The sequence below is a fragment of the Castanea sativa genome, chromosome 11, assembly GCF_040712315.1.
Source record: "Castanea sativa cultivar Marrone di Chiusa Pesio chromosome 11, ASM4071231v1".
Lineage (NCBI taxonomy): Eukaryota > Viridiplantae > Streptophyta > Magnoliopsida > Fagales > Fagaceae > Castanea > Castanea sativa.
This window is the reverse complement of record NC_134023.1, coordinates 65,452,805-65,473,385: the sequence shown is the minus strand read 5'-3', so window position 1 is coordinate 65,473,385 and position 20,581 is coordinate 65,452,805. Positions and strand designations below refer to the sequence as shown.

The window sequence follows — 20,581 nt, the reverse complement described above, 5'->3', positions numbered from 1 at the left end:
AAATATTAATCAACCACTTCAATGATCAATAATTAGAGGAAAAAATACGCATACACAAGCAAGGTGTTGATGCAATGTGAAATTAAACATTTTCACTAACTTCTTATCTTTCATATTAATTTCCACATCTATACATTTTATAGTCATATAAATTCATTTTAATTAATTAATATTAAAATGTTCCAAACACAAGGCATATCACACTGTATTTATTTTTTGTAATTGGTAAAAATTATTAAAATAGCTGACATTAATGTGCAAATATGTTTTTCTACCTAATGTTATTAGAGGCTTGCTTAACTTTATGAAAATCATAAATTAGGTGTAAATTCCTATATGCTACCATAATGTACCATGCATCTTATTCTTGATGGGATAATTGGAGGGGTACACTAACAGAAGCATTTATAGCTAAAATTTCCCCGAAACATTTGTGGATACATGCTGGGCATGAGTGTTAGCAGTTAGAAAAGCAGATGCAAGTGACGTTTATCACTCTATATCCTCAATATAAGCAGTATACATTTCTCGATGCTCGCTAATTTTGCTCTTAATCATCTAGCTAGGCATGCAAATACATTACTAGAAGCAAATGAAAATACTAGAATGCAACTTCCTTAAACCAAAAGAATGAAATAAAGTAGACAAATATGTTTAGATACGCTCCAGAAACATGGCGCCCCTCGTTGGTTTGTTTCTACTTTCAATAATATTTCTCTGAAGGTTACCAAAAAACAAGAAGAAAGAAGAAGAAAAAAAAGTGCAAGTCGTACTAGCCGGTTCCATTAAAGCAGAACTGATCTTTTTGTCTTCTAAAAATCTAAAATATATCTGCTCCCAACCCAAAAAATAATGTTGACAATCAGATATCAGACAAGATTTGATCTCATACAAGGTTTGACATGCACGGTAGAAGTGGGGATTGGGATTGGTGCAATAGTTAGAGGTATACGTCATGGTGAAAATAGCCAAATATTACGTTTTGACAAAATTTATGATAAATTAATAATATTTATATCACTTTTTTAGTATTTGAGTTTCACAAAATTAAGTTTTAAATGTTACCTCGAGATCATAGTGAGCCGTCAGGGACACTGATCTGAAGTGGGCAATAAAAAAAAATGTGGTACTCGACATTCCTAAAATCGAGTACTTCTTATAGTAATAGTGCTCCACCTTCCTACAGTCGAGTACTCTTTTTTTTTTTTTTTTTTAACAGAACTTTTACTTAGGAAATGCTGATCTGTTTTCCACACTACTGCTGTGTTGTCTGAAATGTTAGATTTGAGAAGATTGTGATGTCTGAAAGTTGAGATTTGAGAAGATTGTGATGTCTGACTTTGGTGTTTCAATTTTCAAGAGAGAAAGGTGAGATTTGAGAAGAATGTGATGTTTGAAACTTTGAATGACGAGAGAGGAGATAAAACTTAATAAACGTGAGATTTGAAAGCTCATTCACGTGGGTACCTGTGATGTAAACACGTGCTTGTGAACCTTTTGGGGTTTTGTTTTTTATTTCTTAATTTAATTTGCTTAAAACTTGCACGTCACACACTTATTGCCATTCATAATATTGTGTAACATTATGCAATAAGTGATTTTTAACTTTCACATTTATTGTATTTGTTTATAATTATCCAAAATGTGAATTTTATTTTTAGAAAAATTATAAATAAATATTGTTTTTCCCACTTTATTTTAGATTTTTTTAACAATATTAAATTAAATTCATTATTTTATATAATAGTAATAATAATATATATATTTTTTTAGAAAAACCGAAACTCTTATATGGTTTAGTGCAGAAAATTTTCAAAACTAATTGCTATGTCATATGTGTTACTGCTTAATGAAAAATGTTTTGAATTCCTTTGGATTCACATTTATTACCTGTAAAGATATGTTAATGAGAATGCTCCTCTTAACTGATATAAATATATATTATCTTATCACAAAAAAAAAATTTATTATTACACTGCCCCGAGACAAAAGCAGCAAATTAAGGGTGTTTAGTACATGTACTTAAAAATTGAAAATTATTGTTTGAAAACATGTGTGAAAATATGTGTGGGGAAAAAAGTATATAAAAATATGTTTAATGATATTTAAAAACTGAAAATTATTGTTTGAAAACATGTATCAAACACCCCTAACCCTATTTATCTTTCCCACTTTCCCAAAAAGAAAAATCCTATGAGCGTCTATCCCAGTGTCGGTGCAACTTGTTTTAAGGCATAGACAAAAAAAAAAAAAAAAAGTTACACTTTATTAGCTTAAAGTGACATAGTCATGGTATTTTGTTTTTTGATTAGAGTATTGTTTTTCGTTTATGGTGCTTTGGAAGTTGGAATAAGAGTGTCTGAATTGATGGATAACTTGTGGGAATGGACATAAACGCTAGTTGTTTAGGCCCAAAACAAAACTTTCAGATTCAGCTTTATGTAGTTTTAAAACGAAACCAAAAGTAGAAAAAATAAAACACAAGCTACTCGACTTCAGAAGATCGAGTATTATAGACGTACTCAATTTCCGTGTAGAACTCAATTTTGTGAAACTCGAATACTAAAAAGTGGTAACCTTTTCCAAGTTAGTTTGTCACAAATTTTGTCAAAATGTGGTATTTGACTATTTTCACTTCTATATATATATTTATAAAATGAATTTTATTAATGTGTGCCTTAAGGGCATACAATAGTATATCATTTTTTTTTAAAAAAATTTATCGGGAATTAAAAAATTTTTGATAACTTTTTCAATTCTCGATAAAATTTTTCCAAAGACAAATTCATTAATGTATGCCCGACCCTTATAAAATTTTAAAAAGTATAATTAATAATTCTCTTTATGGACTTTTTGGGAATCAATGATGAAACTCATCTCTCCGAGTAGGCCTTTCCAAGATTGATTGAACCTGAAGAAATCAACCAACTCGCCATCATCTAATTCGAAATTTGATCGATTTGATGAGCTTGTCAATCGTCGGCAGTTCTAAAAAATGTAGATTCGACAAAGTCGGTTCGAGTGACGGGTGAGAGGGCTTGAAACCCAACGGACTAGACTCGGACCAAAAACCTTCTCTTCCACCCTTTTTTCAGCAAGTTTTCTGGCCATTTAAAGGTTCCTTTGCTGTCAACATCAATATTCCAATCAAATTTCATTGTCTTTGACTCATTCTGGTAAGATTTTTCTTTCTATCTTCGTGAATAAAAAGATCTGGACAAATTTGAACAAATTTTGGCCAGATTTAACGAGATCTTGACAGATTCAGCCAGATTTTGACCAAATCCAATGAAATCTCTACTAGATTTGGCGAAATCTTCTCCCTTTATTACACACTTGACGAACTCAACGTTCGACCACCACCCAATGAGGCACGATCCAATGTGCTTGGCAGGTCAATTCCAAGTTTCGTTCTTTCCAACTCAAAGTGGTAAGGTTAAGTCTGAGTTGAGCACAAAACCGACCCGAACCAACTCTTGAACACCCCTATTCCAAGGGAAGAGATTTAGAAAATACCAATTTCCAAAATAACTTTCAAATATTGCTATTTTTTTAAAAGTAACATTTTGAAAAAATAGCGTTGGGTCACTCACACGTCATTTTCCTTTTTATTTGTTTTGGTGGAGTAGGACCAACCTCTTGACATGGTCTTCATTGGAATTATGGTATATTGGTAATTTGCTTGGGTGGAGGACCGACCTTTTGACAGAAAATTCTTGTATGAACGGTTGTTAGAAAAATAATAATGACTAAACAAGTTTGAATAAGCAATAATAATATAAATTTAAGTAAATTTAGGAACAATTTTACTGTGCTATAGAATCATGTAAATAGCGTTGTCTCTAAAAGTTGATTCGTGCCACTTGGTGTGATTAGTTCTCTTGGCCAAACAATCCTCAAGATTAGACTATAGCGTCGACCTTTGTGATGTACACACTTCCACTCACAAAAAGTTTAAGAACAACCTTCTATTACATTTCCTTAAAAAACAAATATTCTTGTAGAAAAATATGTGGGAGAGAAAGATAGTAGAATTGTGTATTTCTAAAATATAGAACAGTAAAAAAAAAAAACTCTTTAGAAAAGGTGTTATGATGAGTATTATATAGGCTATTTATAAAAATAATAATCTGTAGTTATTTGTTACTAATAACCCTTAAAAACCCAACGACTATATTATCAATTATTGCCTAATGACTATTTTCTCATAATTGTTCAACCGTTATTTTTGAAATAACATAATTGCCCAACGGCTAGAAAATAAATAAAAATAAAAGTGTTTGGAATACACACCCACACATAGTTTTAAAAACTGGACCAAACTAGACGGTCCAACCGGTTCATTTCGATCCGGTTAAAACACCAAAAATCGGATAAAACCGGAGTTGAACCAAAAAATTAAAAAAATAACGGTTTGATATCCGGTACGGTTTTTGAAACCATGCACCCACGCCAATACTGGTCTCATTACTCTCTTTTGACATGGTCTTCATTGGAATCATTGTACCTTGGTAATTTGCTCTGGTAGAGGACCCACCTTTAATTTGACATGGACCACACGGTTTTCATTGGATTCCTTGTATATGGGTGATTTGTTCTGGCTATACCGTAAGGACTAAGGTCCGGAACAAGGACCTTGACTTTAGCTTCAATAATGCAAGGGGAACACCTTGCTCCACTGCCTCCACATCGCACAGTTTTTTATTTGCAAATGGCCAATCACTGACATGTTGCTTCTCGTAATTTTCCACTTTTAAAAATTGATTCTTCTTAGCTTTCTTATCATTATCTTCCGAAAAAAAAAAAAAAAAAAAATTCTTATCATTAACCAAAGTCTTTTTTTTTTTTTAATCATTAACCAAAGTCATTTAGGTCTACAAGAAATTAGACACAAAAGTGTGTTATCTTTTCCTTGATTTATCTTGATGTTTGGTTATTTTGTCTACGATTCCACCTCTCAAGCTACTTTCACATTTGGCGAGTACATTTATATCGATGTATCATGTCAATAACTATGACAATAAATGATTTCTATTCACTTGTTTTAATTAGGGTAAATTGCAAATTACACCCCTGAAGTTTGGAGTTATTTAGATTTTACACTTCAAAATTTCAGAATTTTGATTTTACACCTTGAAGTTTGATTCCGTTAACAATTCACACCCTCCAGTTAGTTTCTACCGTCAATTGACACATCACTATATTGACATGTTTTATTTTTGCTAAATCAGCCCAAAAATTGTGAAAAATAATGGCAGACTTGGCACAATAAAAACGGTGTAGTTTTGCCCAAATTTAAAACACAAAACTTAAAGCCTAAACTACACCGTTTCACGAAGGCAGCTCCCTCCCAAATCGCAGAGCAGAGGTCCATCGTGAACTCATCAGGTCCACAGCGGTGGCACTGTGGTGTTTGATTGTGAAAAGTTAAGATAAGACGTGGGCAGCATATTGCATTGTGTTGTGCTTTGCGGCTTGTGCACGTGACACCTACCAGGCTATGGTGTTTGGGATGAGCCTCCGCTCTGCCAGAGTAGCTTCTTTGCTTTTGTCCATTTTTTGGTATTTTGGTGGTTACGGATATCTTGTATTCTTTATATGATTTGGTAAATTTGTTTTCTTCGGGCGATACCAATACAACAGTTAATATATGCAAAACTTAACTCAGCAATTATTTCGAAGAGATGTTAGATGTGTAACAAATACAAACATTGCATTAGTTTCATGTATTCCATTTGCAGCAGCTAGCAAATAAACCATATGACAACTTGGCATTGGCCAGTTTTGTCATATGAAACGAGAATGTAAATAGTTTAGTGTCAATGGTCTTGCGTTTTTTTGCTTAGAATTATTGTAGTTTTGAATTGTATATAAGCTGTTAATTTTTATACTCTCTTGTGTGTATAAACTTGCTAAAGGCTAATGGATAAATGGAAAATGGTTGTCTTTGTCTGCAGAAAATACAGATAGCTTTAGATGCCATGTTTTGAAGGCAGCTGAGAGAAGATACAAAAATATTGAAAGAAACTATGGAAACCCAATCACATCTATGAATCCCCAACAAAGCCAATCCAATAATGGCAAGAAAAAGCGAAACCCAAAACAAGAGAGAAATAGAGTTGGAGAGAAGAGAAGAGTTCTCACTATCGCTGCCGCTGTGGACCACTAGACCTGATCTAGTTGAGCCCATGGCTTTGAGGTTTGGGTTCACGATGGTTCTCTGCTCTGTGGATTGGGAAGGAGCTGCCTTCGTGAAACGGTGTAGTTTAGGCTTTAAGTTTTGCGTTTTAAATTTGGGCAAAACTGCACCGTTTTTATTGTGCCAAGTCTGCCATTATTTTTTCACAATTTTTGGGCTGATTTGGCAAAATTAAACATGTCAACATGGTGACGTGTTAATTAATGGCAAAAACTAACTGAGGGGTGTGAATTGCTAATGGAACCAAACTTCAATGTGTAAAATCAAATTTCTGAAACTTTAAGGTGTAAAATCTAAACAATCTCAAACTTCAGGGGTGTAATTTGCAATTTACCCTTTAATTATCTAAAGGTGACTTTTCCAATAACTCTCTAATAAATATTAAATACGATTAATATCTCTGTAATAGATTAAAGATGGATTAGGATGACTTCTTGGGTTAACTTCATAATAAAATTCTTGAAATTTTATCTATCTATTTTGAAATGAGTAAATTGAGATTTTCCATAACGTCAATAATTTAAATCAATACTAAAATTGTGATAGTCAATATTTTTTAAAATGTTGAAAAAGTGGTAAAATATATCCTGCTCATTTGAAAATGAATGGTCATGATTGGATTGCTCTAAAAATCACAAAGAATCTTAATACAATTATAAAATCCATTTATCTTTGGAGGTCATTTAGACTTTTAAAATATACAAACCAATGTTATTAGATTTACGTCTATAACCAAAATAATTAAATTAAATTTATAAAGTTTAATTCTTTGTATTTTGTACGTCATTGTAGCTCCTAGCATCCACCACGTTACGATCTATGGAAAAGAACTATTAAGAATTTATATTATATGCCAATGATTTTGCAATATTTTTTTATGATTGGTTGGCTCAATGTCAAGGGGTGCTCATATTTGGTGCAATTGAGTGGCAGACAAAAACTAAGCTGTAGATTTTTATGTAACCAGTAAACTGATTTTTTTTTTTTTTTTTGGTTTTAAAAAATGGGAATTAGATATGTATTGAGTATTGTTTTATGTTTATAGTTCTCCCGTTGGAGCATTTTTGGGCTGTACACAGTATACACTATAAAAATACTTAGTATTTAAAAAAAAATTACATCTAAGTTTTATTTATTTATTTTTAACAATCCAACCAATGAAAAAGGTCTTTTATTATTGGCTTGATAAGACAAAGGAAAATAAAAACATAATTGATTTACTTCAACGTGAAGTCAAGTTAGACAAATTTCTGTTTTTTATTAAAAAAAAATGCAATGGGTGATGTGTTAAAATTTCTTGCAAAAATTGGAAACTGAATTTACAATTAACTGGATACTGAACACGTGGTTGTTAGTCTCACTTAAGGCCAAGTTCAAATTTAGACTACTGGTACAAGGTTTCTCCCCCAAAAAATGAAAAAAAGAAGAGAGAGAGAGAGTACTGATACAAGATGTAGGAATAAAAATTATGCCGAAAAAAAGTAAAACATTTGTTTAAGGTATAAAGTTTAATTATAAAATTAATTGAAATATAAGTCAATAACCTTACTCAATAAAATAAACATTAATGTATATTTTAAAATTTTAAATTACATTTTCTTTACACTTTTAATATATATTAAATTTTATGTCAATTAAATATTATTTATTATATAATTTATAAACTGATATATTATACATAATTTTAAATTATAAAAATTTACCATTTAAACAAAATATAAAGTACAGACTCCGTATAGAAAGATATCAAGCATTGTCTTTGCATAATAATTAGAGTTAAAAGATTTTTTTTTCCTTTTCTTTTCTGGAGAAACAAGAATCTAGGGTTAAATCTAACAAGACGTTGACAGATCTAATCAGATTAAGACCAAATTCAGCAAAATCTTAGCCAGATTCGGCCAAATCTTCTGCCTTTATCACACACGTGATGAACCTGACATTTGCTCTGGTGGAGGACCCACCTTTAATTTGACATGTACCATTGGATTCATTGTATATTGGTGATTTGTTCTGTCTATTGGCTGGCCAACTGTACCGTAACAACGACCTAGACTTTAGCTTCAATAATGCAAGGGGAACACCTTGCTCCACACCACACGGTTTTTTCTTTGCAGTGGGCCAATTACTACCATGATGCTTCTTGTTATTTTCCTATGCATGATAACGATTCTTCCAAGAAAATATAAAGGAAAACTAATAATGTTAACACTTCCACTTTAAAACTTGATTCTTCTTCACAGCACTATTACCTTCACTAACATTAGAGCACTTCAAGCCCATCCTCTAGCTTTCGTCTCGATCTTCTAATTTCCTTTTCCACGTTACAAAGAAATGGCCGAAGGAATGCTCCTTGCCGTTGCAGAAAAAATCATTGAAGATTTGGGCTCTTGGGCTTTCAAAGAGGTCGCATCGCTTTGGGAAGTCGAAGCTGAACTTGAAAACATCAAGAACTCTGTTTCCACTATTCAAGCTGTACTTCAGGATGCAGCAGAGCAGCAGAGTCATAACCATCAAGTTAAGGACTGGCTCGATAAGCTCAAGGACGCCGTTTATGAAGCAGATGACTTGTTGGGTGAGTTCTACACTAAAGCTTTACGAAGAAGAGCGATGAGTGGGAATATTACAAAAGAGGTACGCGATTTCTTTTCAACTTCAAATCCACTTGTTTTTCGTCGAAAGATGAGTCGTAAAATAATTGCAATGAAGCAGAAACTAAATGCAATAGCGGAAGATAGGAAAAAATTTCACTTGAAAGAATACCATGTTGAGCCACCCGTGAGTATGGAAAGGGAAGAGACTCACTCATTTGTAGCTGATGAAAAAGTTATTGGGAGAGAGGATGATAAAGAGGCCGTCATAAAACTGTTGTTGGAGCCTAATAATGAAGAGAATGTTTCAATTATTTCTATAGTGGGGATTGGTGGGTTAGGAAAAACCACACTTGCTCAATTTGTATACAATGACAAGAGCATCAAAGAACATTTTGAACTAAAAATGTGGATATGTATATCTGATGTCTTTGAGGTGAAAATGATTATTCAAAAAATAATATCTGCTACAGGTGAGAAACTTGAAGACCATAGCATGGATAAATTACAAGATCAACTTCGTAAAATAATTAATCAAAAGAAGTACTTACTTGTCTTGGATGATGTGTGGAATGAGGATCCTCACAAATGGGAACGCTTGAAAAATCTTTTAGTGGGTGGTGCTAAGGGAAGTAAAATTGTAACAACTACGCGTGGGAGATTGGTAGCAGAGATTACACACTCAGTTTCAATACACACTCTTAAAGGTCTCTCTGAGGAACAATCTTGGTTGTTATTCAAGCAAATAGCATTTAGAGAAAGGCAAGGGCAAGAGACCAATAATCGTAGACTAGAAGAAATTGGAAGGGAAATTGTGCACAAATGTCAAGGGGTACCCCTTGCCATAAAGTCTATAGGAAATGTATTGCGCTTGGAGAGAACAGAGTATAAATGGTCATATGTCAAGAATAATATACTAGAAAGTGCAACTCAACAAAAAAATGACATATTTCCAATTCTAAAGTTGAGTTATGATTATCTTCCATCACATTTGAAAAATTGTTTTGCCTTTTGTTCCTTGTTTCCTAAAGATTATGAGATCGATAAGGTGACACTCATACAACTATGGATAGCGCAAGGTTTTATCCGACCATCAAACAAAAACCAAGAATTAGAAGATGTTGCAGATGAGTATTTCAAGGATTTGCTTTGGAGGTCCTTCTTTGAAGAAGTGACAAATGCATGGGGAGGAGAATTAAAATACAAGATGCATGATTTAATTCATGATCTTGCACAATTAGTTGCAGGGGCAGAGTGCAAAATAATTACTTTGGATGGAAACAATTTTGATGAAAAAACTCGTCATGTGTCACTTCCATTTTATACGAACTCATCTTTTATTGAAACTTCTTGGCTAGTTAGAGCAGAGAAGTTACGTACATATCTTCTAAGAATGGAAACTAATGGGTGGGCATGGGTCCAAGACCGAGACAAATCAGAGTTTTTGAATAAACTTATTTTGAGTTGCAGAAGATTGCGTGCATTGGGTTTATGTGGAGTGCATATTAAGAGAGTGCCAGATTCTATTGAAAAGTTAATACATCTTACTTACCTTGATTTTTCTGGAAATAGTGGTATTGAAACTCTCCCTAATGCTATTTCTAGACTTTGGAAATTGCAAACACTAAAAGTCAATGGTTGTTGGAATCTTAAAGAATTACCTAGAGACGTTAGATTTTTGGTTGGCCTCAGGCATCTTGAGAATAGCGATTGTGAGCATTTGAGTCATATGCCTGATGGATTAGGGCAAATGACATGCCTTCAAATGTTATCATTATTTGTTGCGAGAGACAACCAAGCTTCTACCTCTGGGCCCATTGGTAGTGGGTTAGACGAATTGAATTCGCTAAACTCCCTGAGAGGAAAACTACAAATCTCAAATTTGAGATGCTTGGAAGATGTTTATTCAGAACCCATTGCTGCAAATTTAAGGGCAAAACAATATCTTGAACGGTTGACATTATTATGGCATGCAAATGATCTTCATTTTTATTCTGATGATGTCAACGATAGTGATGAGAAGTTATTAGAAGGTCTCCAACCACACCAAAACCTTAAATTTTTGTCTGTGAGAGGGTATGGGGGTGTGAGATTTTCAAGTTGGCTTTCTTTGCTCACAAATCTTGTTGATTTATCTATAATTGGTTGTAAGAGATGTCAACAACTTCCACGATTGTCTCAACTCCACTCTCTGGAACGTCTATCGCTTACAAATATGAAAGTTTTGGAGTACATATCAGATGGTGATATAAATGAGGAGGTTCCTACTACATCCTTCTTCCCATCGCTAAAGACAATTCATATTGACCGCTGCCCTAGTCTGAAGGGATGGTGGAGGAGCACATCAACAACAGATCACCAACAACATCCGCATCACCAGTCACTGCCTTCATTCCATCATCTCTCTGTTTTAGATATTCAGTTTTGCCCTAATCTAACTTCCTTGCCTCCATTTCCGTATCTCGAAGAAAGTCTACATTTGGATCAAGTCAGTTTGAAAGCTTTACAACCGACAATAGCGATGACTTCTTCGCTTCCTTCTTCCTCCTCTTTCCTGTCCTCTCCTTTCTCCAAATTAAAGTCTATGACTTTATATGATATAAAGGATGCAGAGGATCTACCAGATGATTGGATGTCAAACCTGAGTTCTCTCAAGCAACTACATATACAAGGAGGCCCTAAGCTGAAATCTCTATCTCTAGCCGTGCCCCATCTCACCTCACTCGAGGACTTGGAGATATTTGATTGTGAGCTGTTTGATTCGATTAGTGACATGGGTGATGATGGCATCGAATGGCAGCATCTTAAATGCCTCAGTTCTCTGCTTTACGTAAGGGTTCCGAATTTGAAGTCTATTCCTTCCGGGCTTCAACATGTTACTGCTCTGCGAAGGCTTCTGATTTCTGAGTGTCCCAATTTGACGATTTTCCCAGAGCTCACCTCAGTTGTATACCTTGAAATTTCACACAGCCCCGACCTAACATCAATTCCCGGTGGAATTAGTAATCTCACGTCCCTTGAAGAACTTCGCATTTCCCATTGTCCAAATCTCAAATCACTTCCTGATGAGATGGTTTCTCTCAAGGCTTTACAAAATCTATCAATTGACGGATGTCCTAACTTAGCGAAAAGATGTGAAAAGGAAATTGGGGAAGACTGGTTCAAAATCGCTCACGTCCCTGTTTTGAAAATTCGGAATTGGTGATTTTATATGCTGAAAAAATGTGAACCAGTCCATTTTTCAGTCAATTCCTCTTGGGCTACCTCAAGAACACTAGCCCTCTCAGCTTCGACCATGCCACTTGCAACGTAACCTCTGGTATGTCTTCTGCAATAGCTGAGCTTGGTAGCTCTTCACTTTTTACTTTTTTTTTTTTCATTTCTTAATAATCTTATATAATTTATGTATGGTTGCTGAGAAAACATCGTAAATTTTTGGTAGCTCTTAACAGTTGTTCGCTCTCTTCTTTTTTTCTTCTTTTTTCTTTTTTGGAATGCAACTCTCTTTCTTAGTTTATTGGGTTTTAATATAAGCCTTTTGCAAAAACTGATTTGTTATATTGATTCATGCAATGAGGAGCCAAGGATTCCATTGTTATATAATGGCCATACTAAGAGTTTTGTTAAGAAAGGTTAAAGTGTGATACTCTGTTTTGTTGTGAAGAAATTTTGCCTCAAAATTAAAGCTCTACGAGATTCGCATTGCATTTCTAGGATGCCAATAGTGATGCACTGAAACAGAATTTAATGTTTTTTATTTTTCGTTGTTATTGAAATATTGTTATCCTTTTTGTCATTGCATGATCCTGCTCCTTTGTAATCTATTTACATGAATGGCCTTAAAATGAATATGCCTTTTGTTTATCAACAGATTTAATGGGATTAATCATCGAGTGAGTGTGGATCATCTAAAGAATTTGAAGATTTTTGTGGAAAATATGGCAAAGGATCTATTCCTTGGAGACAATGAGGATTTCGGAAACTGACTTAGCTCAGGTACTTGGTTAAAGTCACCATTAATTAAAGGTTATTGTGTAATTTGGAGTAGTGTTCCAGTGGGATCTCTGATTTTTGGCATTTAACACTATGGCGATATTGAGTTAATCAATTTTCTTACAAATAGAAGAAAAAAGCTTAATAAATATCACAAAGTCACTAATGGGGTAGAGGGGATGGTCCACCTAAAAAAGTTCATGTCCTATAGCTGATAGGGCCTGAACTTGGTTCATCTTCTATGTTTCTAGATAAATGTAGATTAATTGTGAATCCTAATCTTTTGTAGTGATTCAAATGCTACGTTCTTAACTCTTCTTCTTTGTTCTCTTTGTGTTTTTTGATGATCTGCCAGTTTATTTGATCTTAGATGGAAAACAAATTGGAAGCATGAAACAAAACTAGGGATAAATATCTGAGCCTATAGAGAACCTTTTGGGCAAGTGCAGCAAGTGAACAACTTGGCTAATTATCTTGTTTTTGTGTTCCTTTTTCCCTCAAGGGGAAAAAAGGGGGGTGGGGGTGGGAGACACGTAAATCCTTCACTTGTTTCTTTGTTCTAAGCATCTGTACCTTGGTATAAATGATAAGACTGCACTTTTAGGTTTGCAGAGTTGATTTTAAATAAACAAATTGAAATTTGGCACTTGGAGATGTTGGAATAGATTTATGGTGAATAATCATTATTCATTAGGATGATCTAGTCCAACCCAACAACAAAGCCTTAGTCCTAAAAACTGGATTAATATTAAATGCATTTCAGAAATATGATCTGCTACCAAACTTATCAGCAAAAAAAAAAAAGACCCAAAGATATGATCTGCTCCAAAGTTTCTATAGGTCCATATATCTCTGTCAAAATTCAATCCTCTTGTTCCCCTTCAATTAAGAGCATAGTGATTTTTTTGATCATTTGATTTTGTGTGCAGAATATAGGCAGGCTTGGAATATAAAAACTGCAAACAGTTGGTTGTTTATCCAAAGCGAGTTGGTATTGCAATTATCAAGCCACAACTGAAAAATTAAGTGGTAAATCATTTAAGTTTCATATATGGTTATTTATTTATGTACTTGAACTTATGTTTCGTAGTATGGCATGGAAAAAGACCACAGCTTGGTGTTAACTCCCCTGTTTCTTTATATTCATGCATCTCCTTTCTAAGTTCCCTATGATTGTTAGATACTGCTCTCTCTCTTTTCATTCTTCATTTTCGTTTTAGGTATGGTGATTTTCTCAGTTATAGGAGTCTGTATGCCAGAGCTTTGAATACTTAAACAAACAAGATTTCAGTAGTTTATGTCTTCCAACCATACTGGTAATAACGAATATGCAGCAACTAGCAAAAAATAAATTGGTAAGTATCTCAATTCTCATCTTTATTATATCTTACCACATAGATTAGGCTTAAAGGTTCACTTGTTGGAAATTTAATTGTAAGACGGTAAAAACACTTAAATTCCTCTCTTTTCCTTTTTTTTTTAAAATTTTTAATTTATTATTTGAATTTAATTTTGATAGGCTGGAATGGACGAAGATGATGGTTTGGTGGTAGCAATCCAATTACTACATAGTTATAGATATAGCTTAATATCTCATTCCTTGTGAAGCATTAGGTTATGTTCATGTCAAAATATTGGAAATGTTTACTCTTTCCTATGTACATAAGCAGGACTCAGAAAGCATCCCTTTGAAATGGGAGGTAGAGTGGAGATAGGATTCAAACTTAAGAAAACATTTTGGTGCCATTATAAACTACCAGTTGTTCCAAAAACTTAAACTGATAGGAAATTTTTCCTATGTTAACCATTATTGTAATAATTATAATGTAGAGTTTGTCCTGACTAAACCAGGTAACTCAAATTTTACAGGTTACATGACAAAAGCCACCAATATTTTCTCTTAAAGCTACGAAGTTGCTGCATCAACACTCAACAGTCAGTGCAGGGCTTGTGTTTTTGTGTAGTAGAGTGGGAAAAAGAGGTAAGATTAGATATTCATTAAAGTATTATGTCTACTTTTGGCTTTTTTTAGGATGAACGCTTTGACATAAGGGAAATTGTTGCACACCGTGGAGTGCACACGCCATACACACAACACTTTGGAAATCATGTGTTCAAAACACAATTTCTCACTTAAATTGTGAAATCATGTTTTGAATCCACGATTTCAGTTGATGTGGGATGCACACACAATATACACCGGTCTGAAGTTGGTTTGGATGCACTAGCAACAAAGGGAAATCAAATTACAAAATGATGTATGCAATCTTTTTCCAACTGGGAATGTCACCAACAACAATCCTCTACTGTTGATTTTTGTCATTTCATGATGAACTGAACTGCATTCCAGTATTGCAATTCCATGTTTTAAGGTCCCGTAAGGTAGATCATGAATATTTCACAGGTTGCTTTTGGTATTTTTGGGTAGATCCACTAGGATTATGTCTTGGTACTTGAATTAATGATGAGGAAGATTTGGCCAGTGAGCTCTAACTCAACGGGCACCTCTTCCCCTTATAAGTGCTAGGTGGAGGGATGGGTCTTGGGTTCAAGACCCATCAAGTGAGTGTGTAACTTACTAGTGAAAAATATGACGAAGAAAATTTAGAAGCTCAATACATAGATACCAATTTTTGTGATTCAATTTCCATTGCAAGGGATTTTTTTTTGGATATACTTATTAGAATTTGACATTTTTTTTTAAATGCAATTCATAGCCACTTCTCCTGGCTGCATGTGAAAAATTTTCTATTCTGTGGTACTGTGTTCTGTCCACTTACCTTTTACCATTTAGCTGCACCTATTGAACCAATTCCCTACCTGGCTTTGACATTCCAATGTCTCCATATGATTAAAAGTCTCTAAACTATTTTTGCATTGTCTTTATAGTGGGTATGTATATCTATTTTTAATGCAAAATTTGTGTTTCTTTGCATTATTGAAAGGAAAATAGCATATAAAAATTTCCCAATAACTTTCATTTTATTCATCTTTTAGAGTTTGGTCATCTTATGACACTTTTTTTTCCAGAAGAAGGCACAGTTTAGGGCACTGCTTGAATGAATTCAGTCTTTTGCCTTGCCAATGACCATTTGTTCTGGCTTCCAGAATTCCAGATCTTGTTGATAATTAATGATATATAATTGTTAGATAATAGTCTTTATAAAGAGTATAGCTACTATCATCATCATTTGAATGTGCCATGGATGCTTGACCTAACTGATAACTAGTGTGTGTGTGTGTGTTTTAGTATAATGTGAATCCAAAAATATCCTCAGTTCTCATATGCCACCACATCAAAGAATACTAACATTTTTGTAAGAACAATGTTGTGATACTTTACTAGCTACTCTCAACTTTGTGACATGGTCTTCTCTTGAATCATGGCATGTTTTTGTTTTCCAGCCCTTGGAAGACATTCACATTCATTCTTCCTTTTGTTTCGAGTAGGATGATTTTATCAGAAATTTGATTCTATATGCTAGGAAGCAAGAGCCAGTTAGCCACAGGAGCATTGAATACTAGATGGACATGTTTGAGAGTGTGTTTCTTCTTGCTACACTAGTAATAAAAATATTTAGAGACTAGCAAAAAGCCGTATCTCATTTCTTCTTACTTCGTGTGTTTTGAAATTGTTTTTGCCAGTTGGTAGAAATATTACTGCTTTGGTGTTACCTCTCTTTTCTTTTCCAATTTATTTCGCAAACTTATGTTTGATAGGATGGAATGGATAAAGATTGTAGCTTGGCGTTAGCAATTAGAGAGCTGCCTAGTTTCAGTGTTGCTTAATTTATGAAGACTAATCGTTTGACTTTTCAATGACTCCTTGTGAAGCATCAGCTTTATGTTCATGTAAAAATATTACTGATGATTTTTACGAATGCTATTTATATGCTTTTCAAATTGTCACTATTTTGTACATATCAGTACTCAAAAAGACAAAAACCATCCTTTAGAAATTACATAACAAAAGAACTATCAAGGGATATATTTTAGTGGGTCAAAAATTGTCAATTACAACAGGATTGGATGTTCCAGTGCTTGTAGCCTTTTCTTCTTCATAAGTCTAGAAATGGATCTGCTTAAGTTGGTGAGAACGCCCTTAGTTCATGCACTAACAGTATGAGTGAGTAGTACAACTTACAAAAAAAATTAAGTGATTATTGTTTTCATGATTTACATTAGACTTAGCTGTTGGAGCAGGAAAAAAATAGAATGTTTTTCCTAAGAGATAATGGTTTTTTTCTTCAGTAGTTTTTCTTAGTAAGCATTTAATGCCTTCTTTCTCTTAAGCAGCCTCACATTCTTAGGGGAACTTAGCATACCATATAAGTTTGTTTTTGTTTTTGTTTTTTTGTTTTTGTTTTTTTGGGTGATTAGTACTTAGCATACCATATAGTTATAATTCCACCCAAGGAAAATTTAATTAAATGAAATCTCTGAAATATTATATGAATCCAACATCTTCTGTTATGAAGCATACAAATTTGCAAGTTGTTAATAAACTTTCTGATTGAATGCTAAAAAACCAATAACTATAGAATGGAGAAAATTATGATATTTTTTTCAAATTATTTATGCTGCAAAGAAAATATTAAATGAATTCATGATACTTATTAGACCTTTTCATCTAAAAATAATTAGTGACTCATATTGGACTGACTAGCTGTTGCTGCAGGGCAAAAAATGTGACTTTCCATATCAGAGGACTCCTAAGACTTCCATGATAAAGGTTCGTTTCTTAGATATGCATTTGAACTTTCATCTTTGAAGTAGCCTAACATTCTTGGAGTTAATTAGCATATTATAAAGTTATAATCAAGCGATGGACAACTGACTACATGAAATATTTAAAATAACATATGAATTGAGAATCTTCTATTCTCAAGCATAGAAATTCATGAGTTGTCAACAATCTTTTAAATTGAGTCCAATGTAACAGTAGCAATTGAATAGAGGAAAAATGACCGCTTTTATAACAATTTGGGTCCCAAAGAGAGAATTTATTTTCAATGTCCAAATGCTAATTAGACCTGCTGCAATATCTTTGTATTAATTTTACGATTATGTCAACTTTTGCTGTTAGTGGAGCTCGTTTTCTTGGTGACTTTGGATGTGAACACAAATCCCCTGTAGTTTTATTCCATTTAACAACTAACTAACATGAATACTTTTTGATGCAGAAATTTTCTTTTAAGGTGAAGTGAGGCCCATTCTCAATTCCAATGTTTGAAATTCCTAGTTTTCTACCTGAACTATTGCATCAATAATTCTTCATTGTAGATAATACGGAATATTACTTTGGTTGCTCTCTCAAAATTCTAGGATTGATAAATGTTAAATCAATCCATGCACTCACTAACATTAGGGAATGCAAGCTTTGTGTGTAAGTCATGTGCAATGTTTTTCATTGTTGTTGCTCTTGCTCATATGGTTTTCAAAATTTTTGTTAAAAACACATCATTTGAAGTGTTTATGTTAACTTCAATTCATTTGGTTTAATGTCTCCAGGGTGATTGAAACATTCTATTCTAAATCCCATAATAGCAAAATTGTCTTTACACATGTAACGAGGAAACCTTAAAATCTGCATACATTATATAATTAATGGAACATTTCAGTCCATTTTCTTGTTTCATAATTCATTTCATCTCTTGACCTTACTGAATAGGTTTTTTCAGTTATACACTTATTACGTCAAGATGGCAACATATACAATACGGATTTGTTCAAACAAACAATTTCATTTGTCATTGATTAAGAAACTATAAGCACAGATTATAATGTGGAATTTTGTCCTAACTAAGCCAGGTGACTCACTTTTCACAGGTTACAGGACAAATGAAACCAATATCATCTCTTAAAAATGTGAAGTTGATGCATCAACCATTTGAGTAGGGCTTGTGCTTTTGTGCAATAGAGTGGCACTAAAATGTAGAGGTAAATATTGTTTAAATAACTCTTTTTTTTTTTCCGATAATAACTGTCTACTTTTGGTTTCATTTAGGATGACTGTTGTGCTATAATATGCACCCTATCTCATGACTACTTTTATTTCCAACAGTCCAAGAATGCAGACATCACATGTTGGAGCAGATGATGCAACCAGTTGCTCTGACTTCATTATTACTAGCCCAGAGGAATTTCATTTGTTATCAAGGTCTTGCAATTCCCTCCCTGCTTTACAAGAAATGTGGATTACCAAAGATACAAAGTCTTACATGGGTTGAATTAGTTCCATTTATATACGTTGAACACCAAACCAAATTTGGTGATTGCTTATTAATAGGATGAGAAGATATCAATGGCAACAAATAAATAGGCTTTGCACTTGTATAAATAGCCAGTCATGCTTAGGATACAAAGTGTTTGCTAGTTGTGGTGAGAGAGTGATCTTTGGGTGTACTTGGGGCTTGGGTTTTGTGAGTGTTTTTGTGTCACTTTTGTAATCTCCTTATTTTTTTAGTGAATCTTTCTCTGGCACTGCCCGTGGATGTAGGCCTAAGGCCGAACCACGTAAATCTGTGTGTTCTCTTTGTGATTGTTTCTCCTATTTTTCTACTTTTATTTCAAACAAACCCACTTTTTTTTTTTGCTTCACTCATAACCAAAAAAATAAAAATAAAAATAAAAATAAATCAAGGCTTCTGCTATCTCAACATAAAGTATAATACTAAGACAGGAATGGAACTTCAAAATTTAGTTTGGAATCTATGCACTAGAGATAAATGGAATTTAAGATGACAATGATTTATGGTAGGGGTGTACACGACATGAACTCGACATGGGTTTTTTCGGGTTAGGGTTGGGCTTTAATGAGTTTGGGTCATAAACAGGTCGACTTGAAAGTGACACGATAAAAAACATGTCATAATGTCAACCTGTGTAACCCGCAATAGACATGTTAATTTATTTGTGTCAACTCGAAATGACCCATTTAACACAACTTGTTTAACTCGCATAACAAATAAATATTCATTTTATTTTAGATTTGTCAAATACCTTTTATATCTAACATATATTTTATATTTAAAAAGAAAAGTAATTACAAAAATTAACAAGAGATAAAATTGAAAATTGAAAATTGAAAATTGAAACTTTACAAACCCTAGATCTCTAAACCCTACAAACCCTAAATCTCTAAACCTTCTTATAAATATCATTTTTTTTCCAGCTATACTACTCTTCTCATGCCTAATTCTTAAACTCAAAGTGTTAACTCTCAAACCGGTTATTGCTCTTTCTCTCTCTCTCTCTGAGGTGTACGTACTTTTTTTGGAGTGTAAAGAACTTATTTCTAGATAAATGTTATATTTTTGCTGAGCTATATTATTTTGAATGTGAGTTGAAGACTTGAAGTGTATGCACTACTTTTGGGATGTAAAAAAATTTATTTCTAAATGGATATTATATTTAATATTATGAAAGTTGAAATGAGTTGTATTACATTCGTGTCAACCCAACACGACTCGTTTATTAAGCGTGTTAAATGGGTTGGGTCAGGTCAACCCGCCTTATTAATAGGTCGGGTTAGGGTTGAAGGATCATGACACGATTATTAAATGAGTCGGGTTAGGGTTGAACTATTTAGTTAAATACCTCTACCTCGACACGACACAAACCCGACACGCTAACCCGAATTGACACCCCTAATTTATGGTGCCAATAGATATCTTGTTGGTTAAAATAAAAGTAAATGGGTGTAAGCCCAACTATCCAAAGTAAGGGCAATTAGCCCTCAATTTCCTTTAAAATACCTTCAAAATACTTAAAATAAATTCTAAAATCTGATTAAATAAAT

At 33.5% G+C, this 20,581-nt stretch overlaps 1 protein-coding gene across 4 annotated transcripts; it reads left to right on the top strand.

The window, feature by feature from the left end:
- The first annotated feature begins 8,093 nt into the window (after positions 1–8,093).
- Positions 8,094–19,272, top strand: LOC142617318 (putative disease resistance protein RGA1). 4 transcript variants are annotated; one of them, XM_075790107.1, is made up of 9 exons: positions 8,094–12,106; positions 12,659–12,783; positions 13,710–13,809; positions 14,001–14,135; positions 14,650–14,761; positions 17,459–17,512; positions 17,964–18,007; positions 18,610–18,720; positions 18,845–19,272. In XM_075790107.1, the coding sequence occupies exon 1, from the start codon at positions 8,531–8,533 to the stop codon at positions 11,990–11,992; it is 3,462 nt and encodes a 1,153-aa protein (XP_075646222.1). In that variant the 5' UTR covers positions 8,094–8,530; the 3' UTR covers positions 11,993–12,106; positions 12,659–12,783; positions 13,710–13,809; positions 14,001–14,135; positions 14,650–14,761; positions 17,459–17,512; positions 17,964–18,007; positions 18,610–18,720; positions 18,845–19,272. The 4 variants fall into 4 exon arrangements, with proteins under 4 accessions (XP_075646222.1, XP_075646224.1, XP_075646221.1 ...); XM_075790109.1 differs by lacking the exon at positions 17,964–18,007 and having other exon boundaries at positions 13,717–13,809; XM_075790106.1 differs by lacking the exon at positions 17,964–18,007.
- Positions 19,273–20,581: the final 1,309 nt, after the last annotated feature.

Excerpts from the sequence above, each read along its gene's own strand:
- LOC142617318 (XM_075790109.1), top strand. The coding sequence starts at position 8,531 with ATGGCCGAAGGAATGCTCCTTGCCGTTGCAGAAAAAATCATTGAAGAT.